Source organism: Prunus mume, linkage group LG2, assembly GCF_029339155.1.
Source record: "Prunus mume cultivar Tortuosa linkage group LG2, ASM2933915v1, whole genome shotgun sequence".
Lineage (NCBI taxonomy): Eukaryota > Viridiplantae > Streptophyta > Magnoliopsida > Rosales > Rosaceae > Prunus > Prunus mume.
In genome coordinates this window covers 8,190,271-8,204,368 of record NC_142699.1, presented here as the reverse complement: position 1 = coordinate 8,204,368, position 14,098 = coordinate 8,190,271, and the positions used below count along the sequence as shown (strand labels likewise).

The window sequence follows — 14,098 nt, the reverse complement described above, 5'->3', positions numbered from 1 at the left end:
AGAAAAGCAGGAGCTAAGAAACAAGAAAGTGATTAAGCTTAGAAAGTAATGGCTAATGTTACAAAATTTGAGTAATGGAAGAAATATACAGAAATATGGGTGAAAAGCAATGTATACATGGTTTAGCCATCACCCATTAGTGCCTCAGGATCGTCTCTCATCTTGAGTAAATGTTATCTTGGGCCCGAAAGGCGCACTGCAGAAAGGTAGGCATCAGTGTTGCAGTCGGATGGTCCTGAGGAAGTTCCCTCCTCGCTGCTCGATTTGAAGAAATTCGAAAAAAGGCGAGAACCCATCGAGTTGGCAGCTGGAGGCTGAGGAACAGGAAAGAGGCCTTCAAGCATTTGGACAACCTTGGTCATTGATGGCCTCAAAGACATATCTTCTTGTATGCACCATAGAGCAACCATAATGGCTGTGTGTACCCTCTCGTCTGCTTCAACGTTCCCTAGCTTCCCATCAAGGATGTCCTTCAGTCTGCCTTCTTCCAACATCTTGAAGGCATACGATGGAAAATGCGATTTTTCAGAAGTCTCTGTCGGGTCGTAGTTTTTTCTCCCACCAACGATCTCTAGCAGTAGCATTCCATAGCTATACACATCACTCTTCTCTGATATGGCATAGTTGGTGATCCACTCTGGTGCAAGGTACCCTCGAGTTCCTCTTAGTGTTGTGAAAACATGGCTCTGCTCCCTGGTCATTAGCTTTGCCAAACCAAAATCTGAGACTTTGGCAAGGTAATTATTGTCAAGCAGAACGTTTTCAGGCTTTATGTCACAGTGAACAATCTTCGAATCGCAATCTTCGTGCAGATAAGCTAGTCCTTTAGCCGTACCCAATGCTATATTGAATCTTGTCTCCCAATCCAACAGGAATTCTCCCTTGTTTTTCTTGAAGATCCATTTATCCAGAGATCCATTTGCCATGTAATCATAAACAAGAAGTCGATAGCTTGCTTCTGCACAGAAGCCCCTGAGCCGGACCAAGTGCAGGTGATGGATACTGCCAATGATGCTGACTTCAGCTCGAAACTCTTTCTTTCCCTGACCAATGCCTTCCAATTTCTTCACAGCCACTCGAGTTCCATCTGGGAGAATGCCTTCGTAAACTGAGCCAAAACCTCCTTGCCCAAGCTTCACCGAGAAGTTATCAGTTGCAGTTTGAAGATCTTTGTAACTGAAACGGATGGGCATCCCAGTCAAATTTTCAAAGAAATTGTCCTCTTCTGAATTCTCAGGAGATTCTGGGGATTTTCTCTTCCTCCTGTAGTATCGATATCCAGCATAAAGTAAGCCACAAATAACAAGTATTGTCGAGACGGCTATGACCACAATATACGGAAAGTGTTTCTTGTTGCTGCTGCTCGCCCCAGTACCACTGCCTCCATCTTTCAAGACCTTAATGTAAGAAACAAAGCCAGATCCCTTGTCTGAATTTTGGAAGCTACCTATCCTGTCAAACAAAAAGCAATCTCTTGTACTGTTTTGGAAGAACAAAGCAACACATGAACAGTTTCCAAGGCAAGATGTTTGGCAACGGTTCAAATCAGTTTTTGAAGAGGGTGGAAGGAATCCCAGTGCAAAATAATAGAGCCCGTCCCCAGCATTTACAAGTTCTGTAGAACGCTTTGAATTATCACATGAGGAGACAATCCCCGCCTTGCAATTTGGACGGGAGCTGAGACCCGAAGGGCACTGACACTTGTTGTTACTGTAACATTCAAAATATGCATCACAAGGTTCCGGGGTGCTGCAAGGATCGCTTGGTATTTTTGTTCCTGAAGGACCACTTGACCCTCCATTCTGAAGATTGTTAAAAGTGATAAATCCATCACTTCCTAACACAGCAATCCATGTGGCATTTGCATCAGTATCAGTCGAGAAAATAAATTGCCACAACAACGCTTTGGTTCGATCATAGAACTTCCATGAATTTTCACTGATAGATGCTGAGGTGACCACCCCACCGTCTTTGTTAATAGTTTTACGGTTTTCTTTAGCCATAGACCAATAAGGCTGTGGTGTTTGGAAACCTGAAGAAAGAATCATGTCCCCGGACTTGATTTCAAGAACATAGCTCAAGTTGTTGGAGCTAGGATTGCTTACAAGTTTCATTCCATCAAGAAAATCCTGGTTCCATAATAGGGTATCAGTTGGATGGCTAAAACTTTGCCAAACTACCCCACTGTCATCTCCAAGCAAAACCAAATTTCCTGAGTCCTGCAATTCGATTGCAGAAATATTTTTACCACCAGTATCCACAGACCAAATCACACTTCCATCTTTCTGCAAGAACACACCGCCCTTAACATCAAACTCAAATTTATCAGAATTTGAAACCGGGGACACCCTATTTGCAGTCCAGACTACTGTCGAACTGTCCATGTGGACAATAACTAACAGAAACAATGTGACATCTTGGGGAGTAGTATCGAAGCCAAAACCAAATTCAGAACTGTTAGATAATAGAAACAACCCGTTATTATCAATCCAATTCATCTGAGCCCCTTCGAAAGGCGGAGTAATCTTGCCAAATTTTCGAACACTAGCCAGGCATATTTTGGAAGAGAGAAAAGCAGACAAAAATATGAATCCCATGAAATGAAAGAAGTTCCAATTCCCCATGGCTGCTATAAGAACCAGTACTTAGCCAAGATTTCGAAAACCAAATGATTGCAGAAGAACAATACAGCTAACCAAAGAAGAGACGAGACATATTTACAATAGAAAGAATCATAAAGAAAACAAGGATGTGAAGAAGAAAATAATGACTTTCAACAGTCTGCATATGAGGTAGCCAATCACAGGATCTATGTTCAGAAACTGAATCTAACAAATTCCCACTTTAAACATAATCCCAAATTATTTTCAAACGTCCAGACAGTGACCAAAAAAGATTACCACACCAAAGGCAGCATATAACTTCACATGTCAAGCTGAATTGAGAAAGAGGTGAGAGGTACCAGGAGTTGAATAGAACTGGCTAGCCGGTGCAAAGAAGAGAACTTTGACCCGGAAGGATAAAGATGAAAACACGTGTGAATAGGAGGAAAGCCTTTCAGCAGTTTAAGCATGGATTTTCCATGAACACTTTTCTTATCTACCAACTGCCCCCTGAGTCTTACTTTACTGCATTGAATACAGCAAGAAGATCCAAAATTTTCATAGCTAAGCTCGGTGGCTGCAATTTTCAGACAATCCTAGCTCCAGGACATAAAAAAAACACAAAATTTGACAAAAACCCAGCTGAGGTGTGAACTTAAGGTGTGAAAGTAAGAGACTTGACAATGTCAATTGATGGGCAATTATCCATTCAGCCATGAAATGAGAAGGAAACGAACTTTGCGCCAGAAAAGAGGAAAATCAAAGGGTAATTCTCATTTGGCCATGAAACGAAAGCATGTGAGCAGAGAAACAGATTATGTGAAGAGAATCAGATACAGATGTAGAGTCTCATGTTCATCAATTAATGAAGTATTTAGAGGAATAGGACAGAACCACAGAGAGAGAGAGAGAGAGAGAGAGAGAGAGAGAGAGAGATAGAGGTAGCTCTCACCTCCTCAATTTGAAGGTGTGAAACAGAGGTAGCAGAAACAAGACATGGGTCTCTGGCTTTTTCCTTAATGTGTTTCTCTGCTTCTGTCACAAGTTTGAGAGATCTGAGGTAAGGCTTTGTTTCTTTTTAAAATGTCGTTCAGAAACCGTCAAAAGAGAAGGTCTTTTTGTTGATTGACAGATCCAATAATTAATTGTTTATTCATTAGAAACCGTTATTTAATTCATTTCCAATTTCTCATTTCTCATTTCTCATTGGGTGATTTTAGAGCATCCACAGTAGGGAGTGTAAATTCGGGAGTGTAAAGCCACTTTTACATCTCCTTTATATTTTCAAGGTGTAAATATGTTTTTTGTTCAGTGTGGGGTGTAAATTGGGTGTAGCCCCAACCTTTTATGTTGACTTTTCTTCATTTTTCTTCTCTTTTCTCGAGTGGTCCCCAAAGAAGGACGTAAAAATAGATGTAAATATACATTTTATTTTACATCCCCATGGTGGTGATATATATTTACATACATTTACATCTCCGGAATGTATATTTAACATACACTCGCATATACACCCCCCACTGTGGATGCTCTTATTAGCATCCCATTATTTGCTATTTGCACCACATACCAATTTTAAACATGAATAATTTATTGTATCTTTGTACATAATTACCATTAAAGACAAAAAACATTTAAAATAAAAACTAAATTTGCTTACTGCACCCCATATATTTCATGCAACTATTATTAGATTTTTTTCTCAAACTATCGTGTTCCTACAACCCTAACGATGTTTATACGCTTGTATTGGTGAAAAAATATTTTGTATTTATTCATGAATGGTGAGATTAAAGTTATAGAGGCTTTGAATGAGGTATGAGTTTATTTTTTGTCGTTTTTCAAATTTATGATTTTATGATGGTCGTTGGTTGTGTTTAGCACACCAATATCGAACACAATAGGTAAATTCAATGGAATGCCACCAAAATATTACACCTATTTCGGTTGTATTTGACTAGCTATTAACTTAAGATGGCATCTATTTCGGTTATGTTTGGGGGGGCCCCATTCCCATTTCCCATTTCCCATGACTACGTACTACATAAGCCGCCTTCTTCCTTTTCTCTCTTTTTATATATTTTCTTTGGTACGGAGGAGGGCTAAAGCCCCAAACAAAACAAACTAAACGGGGCCTAGCTACACCACTAACATCAGCATCCATATTATCACCAAGAAAAACAGGAACCTCCTCAAAAACATGAGGCTAAGGTTGTAGCTCGTAGTTCTTGGCAGCCAAAGCATCAGCAGCACCATTCTGCTCACGAAACACATGCTGAATAGAACAGATCCACTCCTCTTGCATCAAGCACTTAAAAACAATTTATAAGACTAAAGAGAGGATGGGTAAATAAAAGAAAAAATGAATTTAAATTGTAAATAATTGCCTAATGATATGTGTTCAATCTAGAGTTGAGAGACACCACGTAAAATGAAAGTTAGGTCGGTTGGTTAGGGTAATATGTCCCTTTTGTTATACTTCGACTTTAAATTTTCTGCTCTTAAATTAGAGCGTCAACTCAGTGTGAATTAAAACATTTATAATTTGAAGAAAAAACTGAAAATTTGATTCTGTATGGAGTGTAATTTGCGATGTTTAAATTCTTCAGGCTTTGATGTATTGTATCGTATAAAATATTCCCAACTGTGTAAAAAAGGATATATTTTGGATTTTATTCTGGTTGTTGTTCAACTTCTGGAAATGGCAAGACATAATCAGAAAGGGTGGTGGTTCAACCTTCAAATATTTTTCTTTTATTTAAGTAAGAACTTTATTTATTTATTTAGTTATTACTTGGATAGACATGAAATACTGTGGTGGTTGGAGAGTTGGGACCTTTCTGGGTTTTTACCTTAATGATGCATGGTAGATGAGTTCGAGTTGAATGCAAAAGTTGGATAATTAAATGCTTAGTTGGACCGAGGCGAATTTGGTCAAGTTTCTGGCCAATGGACTCGTTGCCCGTTAGGGCAGGCAGGATGTTTAACTAGAAGCAATTTCAATTTCAATGGTGGGTCCTATAAACTTCTTCTTTGTATATCCAATCCAAGTGGAAGCATTACTTTATGCCAAGTGGAACATCAAGATACAATGTCTTGATCATAAACAAAAATTTAAATGCCCAAGGTATTAGATACCTGGTAACAGAAACAAAATGTATCACAACCCTTTTTTACCAAGTAGAGAAGCAAAAAAAGAAAAGAAAAAGATGACCTAAATTGAGCCCGTGATCCTTCCCCAATTTGTATAATATATGCATATATACGTAGTTGTGGATCAGATCAATTAATCAAAAATAACGTGTCTGTCTTGTTACAATTGATGAGTTTGAATTCTCTTCAACATAAAATTTTTACCCTAAGTTAGATGCATATATATATATATGTATCGATGATCATATGGTTTTCATTGGGATTCTATATGTACGTGTATGGAATGGAATTTCCATCGAGGATATAAGTTGAGGGCTTAACTTGATAACTCGTCTAGTGACGATTAGAGCAACTAGGAATTCATGTATATACAACATAATGACTAATACGCAAGTCCTTAAGTTGCATCGTGTGAAGAACTTATGTATTTTTAATCAAATTTCATTAGATAACTTTCAACAATATAAATAAACCCTAAGTTCGTTTTTATTACGTAGAGTCATCTCTTACGCATTATCCATTTGTAGATATCTAATCGAATCCACAATTTTTTTATACAGGAAACCTTAATTGCAGCAAAGCTGGACAGCCTGTACTGCTGGTGTGGCGGTGGGAACAAAACCATGTGCGGTTGAACTTGTTTTACTTATTTATATATGCATATGCTATGGCTATGCAGCTATGCAGCTATGCAGCTATGCTCGTATTAGTTTTGTTAAGTATATATAAGACATAAAAACAGGTGGAAGAATTAAGTTGGAACAACAAGACAAGATGCTCAAATTCTGATACATATAATTTATATTTATCTGCAAAATTTGAAGAACCTAATCCCGAATCACATCCCAAATATGAAATAAAGGATATATTTCTTCTCTCCGGCTTCTGTAGGAGCAGCAAATTCAAGCTTCACCTTTGCCTCCTTTAGAAGTTGATGATGTATATTGCAGCTATTAAGGCCTTCTTCTTTTTTTCACAAATCACAGTAATGTACGAATGGAAAAAAAGGAATTACTAGCCAAAATTCATTCATACTGAACATATGAGAAAAGTATTGTCAACTGGGGTGTAGAAGACATGAGAGAGAAGATGAGTGCGGGAGTTGGGAGGAGAGAGGAAGACCATGTATAACGGCGTAAGTTTGATAAAAAGGAAACAAATTTATTATAAGTGACGTGGCATCACCCATAAGCAAATGTATCATCTCTAAATATAGAGATTCGGGATCCAAATGTGAAGGTTGTTTTTAAACGGACCAAGAAATGGAACTGATTCCAAACACTAGTTCATTATATGTTTTTGTTTTCTTGGTACGTCTGGATCTGGTGATAATTTAAAATTCTAATAAGAGTTTTTAAAGGGTAAATCTTCAACTTGTTTTTTTCTTTTGGTATTGTATTCGCTTTAACCCACATAAGATAGTCGCTGCATGCATTTCCTTTGGTGCATTCTCCATTTACCTTATCTCATCGAAGAACTTTCTTGGTAATCAAATCCTTAAAAAGAAAAAGCTCACTTCGAAAAGGCAGTCAGTCACATTGGTATTCGATGTTCCTTCTTTTGATATCTCTCTATTCCACAAGAACATAAACTTTTTCTTTTCTTTTCTCCCAAACAACGTCCTCAAACTGTCTCCCCTTGTATAATGAGAGGGACAACAATCAGAATTTGATGGGATGGTCACATGGGCTCATATCACACCACCCATTTCCATTCGTTAGAAACAGAGGTAATCTCAGATAAGATTATTTGGATTAAATATTATCATGTCTCATGTCTGAGCATTAATTTTCCAGATCTTACTAGTGATTACAAACATGCTATAAAATCATATAAATATTTATACTGAATGCATGACACCAACCAATTAAACTCTACTTAAACACAACTACCAACTACCAACTACATATATCTTGGTGAATCAACTATGCCTTTTTGTATATCTATTTTGGAGATCCCAACATGTGATTAGCATATTTTGGAGTTCTCTAGAAGCTTAATTATTCATGAATTAGCTGCGATCATGCTCAAAGTCTCAATCATTTTTTTATTTAAAAAAAGAAAAAAGAAAAATAGCTGTAATGTTTGATGTAAAAACTCCAAAGAGGTCTAATTTATGTTTTTTTTTCTTCTTTCCAAGTTTTGAGACCGCAATTCACAAGCATCATGGCCCCCGTTGTAGTTTATATACTGTTTTACGTAGGGCCACAAATGATTCGAATTTAAACAAAAGATCACCATCTCACGACTCTCTCTTGTTGTCAACTATCAACACTAAAGATCACCTATATATATATATGAATGGTAATTCTTCTTGTTCTTGCTGTCAAAAGTCTATTCAAAATTTCCATGCCTCTATAATCATGGAACCACTATTTGTAAATTATTTAACAATATTGACCATATCAGTCATAATGGTGTGAAAATGATATCATGTAACCCCTAATTATGTAGAGAAACTCTCATGCAACTGAAATAACACTTTTTCCTATCTCCGACTAATAACACAATGATAAGTGAGATAACTTTTAAACTTTTCACTGTGTTATTAGCCGGGAATAGCAAAACAATATTATCCTCGTTACAATAAAGTATTTTTTAAAAAAATTAGGAGATTAAAGTCAAAACAAAACATTAATAATAGTTAGAGAAAAAAGTTTAAGGAGAAAAACATAGATATGACTTTGAAAGCGGTATCAATAATATATGGAGGATCGTGGTGTTAGGCACAACTCAAAAGGGTTTCACATAGCTCGGAGAAATACCTTTTTAAATTTTCAAACAATATCTTAAAGGCGTGAGATTTGAAAAACATACATTAACTTGCAAATTTGAAAAAAACACACCAACTTGCACATAAAATATGCATTAGGTAATATATAAACCTTCTCAATTTCAACGAAGTGGAAAATGCATTGGTTGAGCTTTGCTAAACTCTCAATGTCAAAAATCCATTCATGGTTGTATTAGTGTATAGTGGGTTGGTTCATGTTGTTGACCGGCGTGGATAAAATTTTATATATACTCGATCGCATCTCTTTTTATGTCTACGTCATCACGTGACAAAATGTGTTATAAACACAAAAGAGTATACAACCAAATTACATATAAGACTTTCTCGTCTATGTCGAAGATGTATGGTACACCTTTGATATTTAAAATATGGTGATTCTATTGATACCCAAGTTATTTATGAAGTTGAGTCGGAATATTTTCCTTGTCCGATTATCAATATTCCTCCTTTTGAAAAAGGAAAGAAAACATAGCTGGCCCAAATGAAAATGAAAATGCTTGTGCTGTCTTAAAATTGGGTGTTCCCTCAAGCCCAGCCTAAGCCCACTTACTATTTAAAAAGAGCCTCAAGGGTTATTATTATTATTTTTTTTTGGTGAGAACTTTTCTTAGTTAAAGGGGCAATAATACTAAACTCATACATATTACACGGATGCTAGTTAGAGTACTCGAACCCACAGAGGCTGAAACAGAAATTTAAGTAAGAGGGGAGTTGAAGTTGAAGTGGAGCATTTAGTGGAGTTGAAGTTGGTATGACAATTTAAGAAGATGCACGCAGACAATTTAAGTGGCGGATGCATGCAGCCATTAATATTTGAAGTGAAGTGCCGAAAGCAACTCATGGACTTAGAGGATGATATCTCTGCTAACCTTTATCTGATTGGACAGCTAATCTCTAATGGAGCCAATCTTTCACTAATTTTTATGCGTTTATTATTTAATTTTCAGGTCTATGTTTCCATTTAGATCTGCAATGTCAAACCTAGTACAATAATAAGTGATCTAGGCATGATGATTTGGTGATGCACTCCCATGAGCAATGCCTCAAAAGAGAGAAATAAATATTAAAGGTAAAAAGAGAAGAAGCAAAAATAATATAATTTGGGCCATAATTTTTGTACTTTAAATCTATCAACCCATTTTACAGTTGGTGTTGGCTTATTTTAATTGGGCTTGGTTAGCATTGTAAAACTAACACTAATTTTTATCTTGTTCAAATTCAATAGTACTGGGTTAAAGTCGAGTCTATCCTATACGTAAATTCACTCTAACTTAATATCGGAAGATCCTTGATCGGCACCAAATCGCTGCCCCGTCATCCACGAAGATGTTGCCCCGTCACATCTGAAAGTACAATATGGTCTAAAAACTTTGAATGACATAAACAAAACAATAGATAAGCCAATTAGCAATCCTCTTCTTAGAAGGTCGTTCATTCTACGCAATGCCATTGGCCCATTCACGCAGCACACGCATAAATCCATTCGTCCAAACTCCTCCATCTAATCTTACTTATCCAACAAAAAATGCACGTGTGCGAGCTGTCCGCGTGTCCGCGTTGACGCGTCACCACCCAAGCTCCAATCCCCTGCGTAGCCACCCCAGCCACACCTGTACTGTACGTACGCACCGAAAACCCAACCAACCAACAAACACTTGCCAGATAATCCCTGTTGTCAACTCACGTGATAGTCACGTGCATGTCCCAAAAATTGTGCGTTCTCTCCGAAAACGTGTATAGCCGTGGAGCCCGCACACGGATTTACATTAGACACGGGCGTTTGGAGGCGCTGGACTTTCCTTTCGCAGAGACTTGGCCATGGATACAAAAAGCTTTAGAAAACCATAGCTGTCATCTTACTTCTTTTACGACTCAATAAAGAAAGACCTCCGATACATTAGAACAATTTAGAATATTATTTCGTTATAAAAATAAAAAATAAAAAAAAACTCATACTCTCATCTCCCCTCTGTTTTATTCATTTCCTCTCTCAACCCAATTAATTCTCTGCAGACACATTTTGGTTTCTTCACAGAAAAAGGAAAAAGGGATTGAAGAAGATGAAGTGGTCGCCATGGGCACGTGGGGGAACAAAGAGGTTCCATGTCAAGGTCAAACAGTTAAAGCTTGAAGGGTTTGACTGCAATGGAAAGGAGGTGGGGGATGAGAAGCAGAGGGTTGGTGTGGTGGTTGAGGTGAAATGGAAAGGGTCTCAGGCTGGAGGGGCTGGAGCTCTGGTTCCATTCTATGGCAGAAGATCATCACGGCACCAGAAGAATTACACCAGCCATAGGTTTCTGAGCAGAGGTCATGAGGTCGTTGAATGGGATGATGAATTTCAGAGCCTCTGTAGTTTTGGGTTGAAGCAAGGTGGTGCCTTTAGCCCCTGGGATTTGACTTTCACTTTGTTACATGTAAGTTTCAATTCTTTATCCTTCGTGGGGGTTTTTTTTTTTTTATAAAAAAAATTTAAAAATTTTAAGATTAAGCATTTTGCGTAATTGTTGAATGTTTGAAATTGAAAGTATAAATTTTTTAATTTTTTAAATGTGAACTTTAGGGAGAGAGTGCAAAATTAAAGAGTATGGTGGTTCTGGGGAAGGTTTCGTTGAATTTAGCAGAAATGGCTTGGAAGATGGAGTCTCAGATTCAGAGGAAGCTCTCTGTCACTTTGAAAATGGAAGGGATGAACCCCAGAGAAGCTACCCTTTTGGTAATTAAATTCATTATTTATTTACTATTAATTTATTTTCATTTTTTGTTTGTTTTTGGTAATTAACTTCAATAGTACATTAATGGCAAATTAAGGATACAGACTAGATTTATCATTTATGGTGTTTTCAGTTTTTGGTCATCTGTCATTTTTACCTGTACAAAGTTGCATTTGCTCAACTGTAAATGAATTGTATTAGCCGCTTTAATTGGAAATTAAGGCCATGCTTAGCTATTTTAATTCCCATTTAAGGTAAAGAGAGTTTTTGTTAGGTCACTCTCATCCTAATTAGGCAATAATATTAATACCCAGCATATTTATTTTCTTTAATTTTGTGTTCATTATTCAGAATATTTTCAGGATAAGGGACTTGTAACTCTAGTGGTTACTCTAGTGGGTACGAGCAATTACTTACTCCGTAATTGGGTTCCCTCCCCAGTATCATTTGTTTTAAATAAAAATAAAAATGATTTTGGGCCTCCAAGTAAAAAATATTGTAGTGAAAATATTGCTCTCTGCTAAAATACAAGTCCTTTTTCGTTGTTCATGTCATGAAACGGTGGGATCAATTTACTAGTTAATGTAAACAAATCTTGATAGGATCTTAGTTTTACTAAGTCTCGGCTTTAGCTCCCAAATAAAAAGAAAAGACAAGTTTGTAGTAATTAAATTAATGGTCTCGTTTTCAATTCATTGTAAGCTTATGGTTTTTCAATGTCTGATTGATGGTGCCGTATGCAGGTTTGTCTAAGCTGTTCTGAGGTCAGAAACTCGCATGACTCGGCAGGACTCGGTCAAGACTCAGCTAGACTCGGTCAAGACTTGGCCGATTCAGACAAGGACAGGTTGCTTCGAAGTGTAAGCTACTCTAGGAGCTTTAGAAAGACGAGCAACAATGAGAGAAAGGGTCATGGGGACCGAGTCATGACTTCTAGTGACTGGGACGAGTCATCCCTGTCTGACTCAGAAGGGTCGTCACCAGAAAATGAACTCAGCTCGAATGGTGTCAGTGCAGAGTTGAGTTCAAAGCCCGAGTTGGGATCGTCCCCGAGTTGTTTGATTCGGTTTGACTCGGGCCAGAAGAGTTGGTTCTTGAGGAAGCGGAAGTGGTTGAGTGGCAAACCACCAAGGAGAAGAAAAGTGGAGCCCTCTGTTGAGAAGACTAGCAAGGCCAATGCACTTCAAATTTCTGCCGACAACAATCTCGGTGATTCTATACAGGTATGTGACCTTTTATTAGTTCAAAGTTGGAGTTAGGACAATGACATGGAAGTCTTGCCATTTAGACCACATCTACTCGATAAATATTTTCGTGGTAAAGACTTTTCTGTCACGTGACAGGTTGAATGACATGTCATGTGTTAAAAAATCTTAATTAAAAATAGTTGGACGATATTTGCCACATAACATGTACATTTACTCTCACTTTGGTGATCGTAGTTTTAATAGAGGTGAGACCAAATTACATAAGTCACCTCTATTTAAAAAGTTGTCAACAACATAATGAGTAAATATATTGACCAAACGAGAAAAGGTAATGAGTAAATATGAATCCTTCAAGCTTTGCTAAACATCAATGCTTCTTACTATAATTCTTTATGAGACAAAAGGATGTTCCCAAATGATGCTCATGTGGATTTTCTTTTTCTCCAGAAAACAGATACTACTGTTGAATATTCTTCAAACCACCAACATGGAGATTGTATCACAAGTAGATGGGAATTAAAGGAAGTATTCAGCAGAGATGGGCTGGCAAAGCTCAAAACCAAAGTGTTCTTTGCTTCTTTTGATCAAAGGAGCGAAAAGGCAGCCGGAGAGAGTGCCTGCACGGCACTAGTTGCAGTCATCGCCCACTGGCTGCATTCGAACCAAGACTCGATGCCTACAAGATCCAAATTCGACAGCCTCATAACAGAAGGTTCCACAGAGTGGCAAAAACTCTGCAGCAACGAAACTTACATAAACTTATTTCCCAACAAACACTTCGACCTGGAAACAGTTTTGGAAGCTGATGTTAGACCTCTCGACGTCTCGCCTGACAAGTCTTTCATTGGATTCTTCAGCCCCGAGAAGTTCGAGTGCTTGAAAGGACTCATGTCGTTCGACGAGATATGGGATGAGATCAATAGAAACACCATGTTAGACAAACCAAGGATATATATAGTGAGCTGGAACGACCATTTTTTTGTGCTGAAGGTTGAAGCTGATGCTTACTATATCATGGATTCTTTGGGTGAGAGACTGTTTGAGGGGTGTAACCAGGCATACATGCTAAAATTCGACGATTCGAGCGTCATGTATGGGAAAGCAGAGAAAGCAGAGGCTGGCTCAGAGGACATTGCAGGGTCTGCGAGTAACAAGGAGGTAAGCCTAGAAGAAATATGTAGTGGAAAAGAGTGTTGCCGGCAGTTCATTAAAAGATTTCTTGCTGCCATACCACTTGGGGAGCTTGAGGAGGAAGAGAGAAAGGGGACAGTATCTACTTTACCTCTCCACCGGCGTTTGCAGATCGAGTTCCACTACACCTCCTCCTCCTCCTCCTCTTCTTCCACTTTGTCTTCTGCGACTTCTTCCACTTACTCTCTCTTCTCGGGTGAAGAGTGCATAGAAATCAAGCACCAGAATTGTATAGAAGGGTTTCATTCCTTAACATTTTCTGATACTCTTGAGACTAGATAGATATTTTAATGAGATTTTAAAGTCGACTATATCTATAGGTCACATAACCAAAAGAAAAATAACTCTGAAATATGTTCCAAATTAGAGGATATGCTGAAACAAAGAAAGATGAGCATTTGTTTTGACCCCACAGATGGCCTTTACAATTTATCACCA

The 14,098-nt window shown here is 37.8% G+C and overlaps 2 protein-coding genes across 2 annotated transcripts; one reads left to right on the top strand and one right to left on the bottom strand.

The window, feature by feature from the left end:
* Positions 1–14: 14 nt before the first annotated feature.
* On the bottom strand, positions 15–3,683 carry SD2-5 (S-domain-2 5). Its single transcript, XM_008221281.3, has one exon. The coding sequence runs from the start codon at positions 2,622–2,624 to the stop codon at positions 174–176; it is 2,451 nt and encodes an 816-aa protein (XP_008219503.1). The 5' UTR covers positions 2,625–3,683; the 3' UTR covers positions 15–173.
* Positions 3,684–10,355: 6,672 nt separating this feature from the next.
* LOC103319705 (EEIG1/EHBP1 protein amino-terminal domain protein) lies at positions 10,356–14,001 on the top strand. The gene is made up of 4 exons (XM_008221282.3): positions 10,356–10,964; positions 11,111–11,263; positions 12,005–12,484; positions 12,917–14,001. Exons 1-4 carry the CDS (start codon positions 10,611–10,613, stop codon positions 13,940–13,942), a joined length of 2,013 nt encoding a protein of 670 aa, XP_008219504.2. The 5' UTR covers positions 10,356–10,610; the 3' UTR covers positions 13,943–14,001.
* The last annotated feature ends 97 nt before the right edge of the window (positions 14,002–14,098 follow it).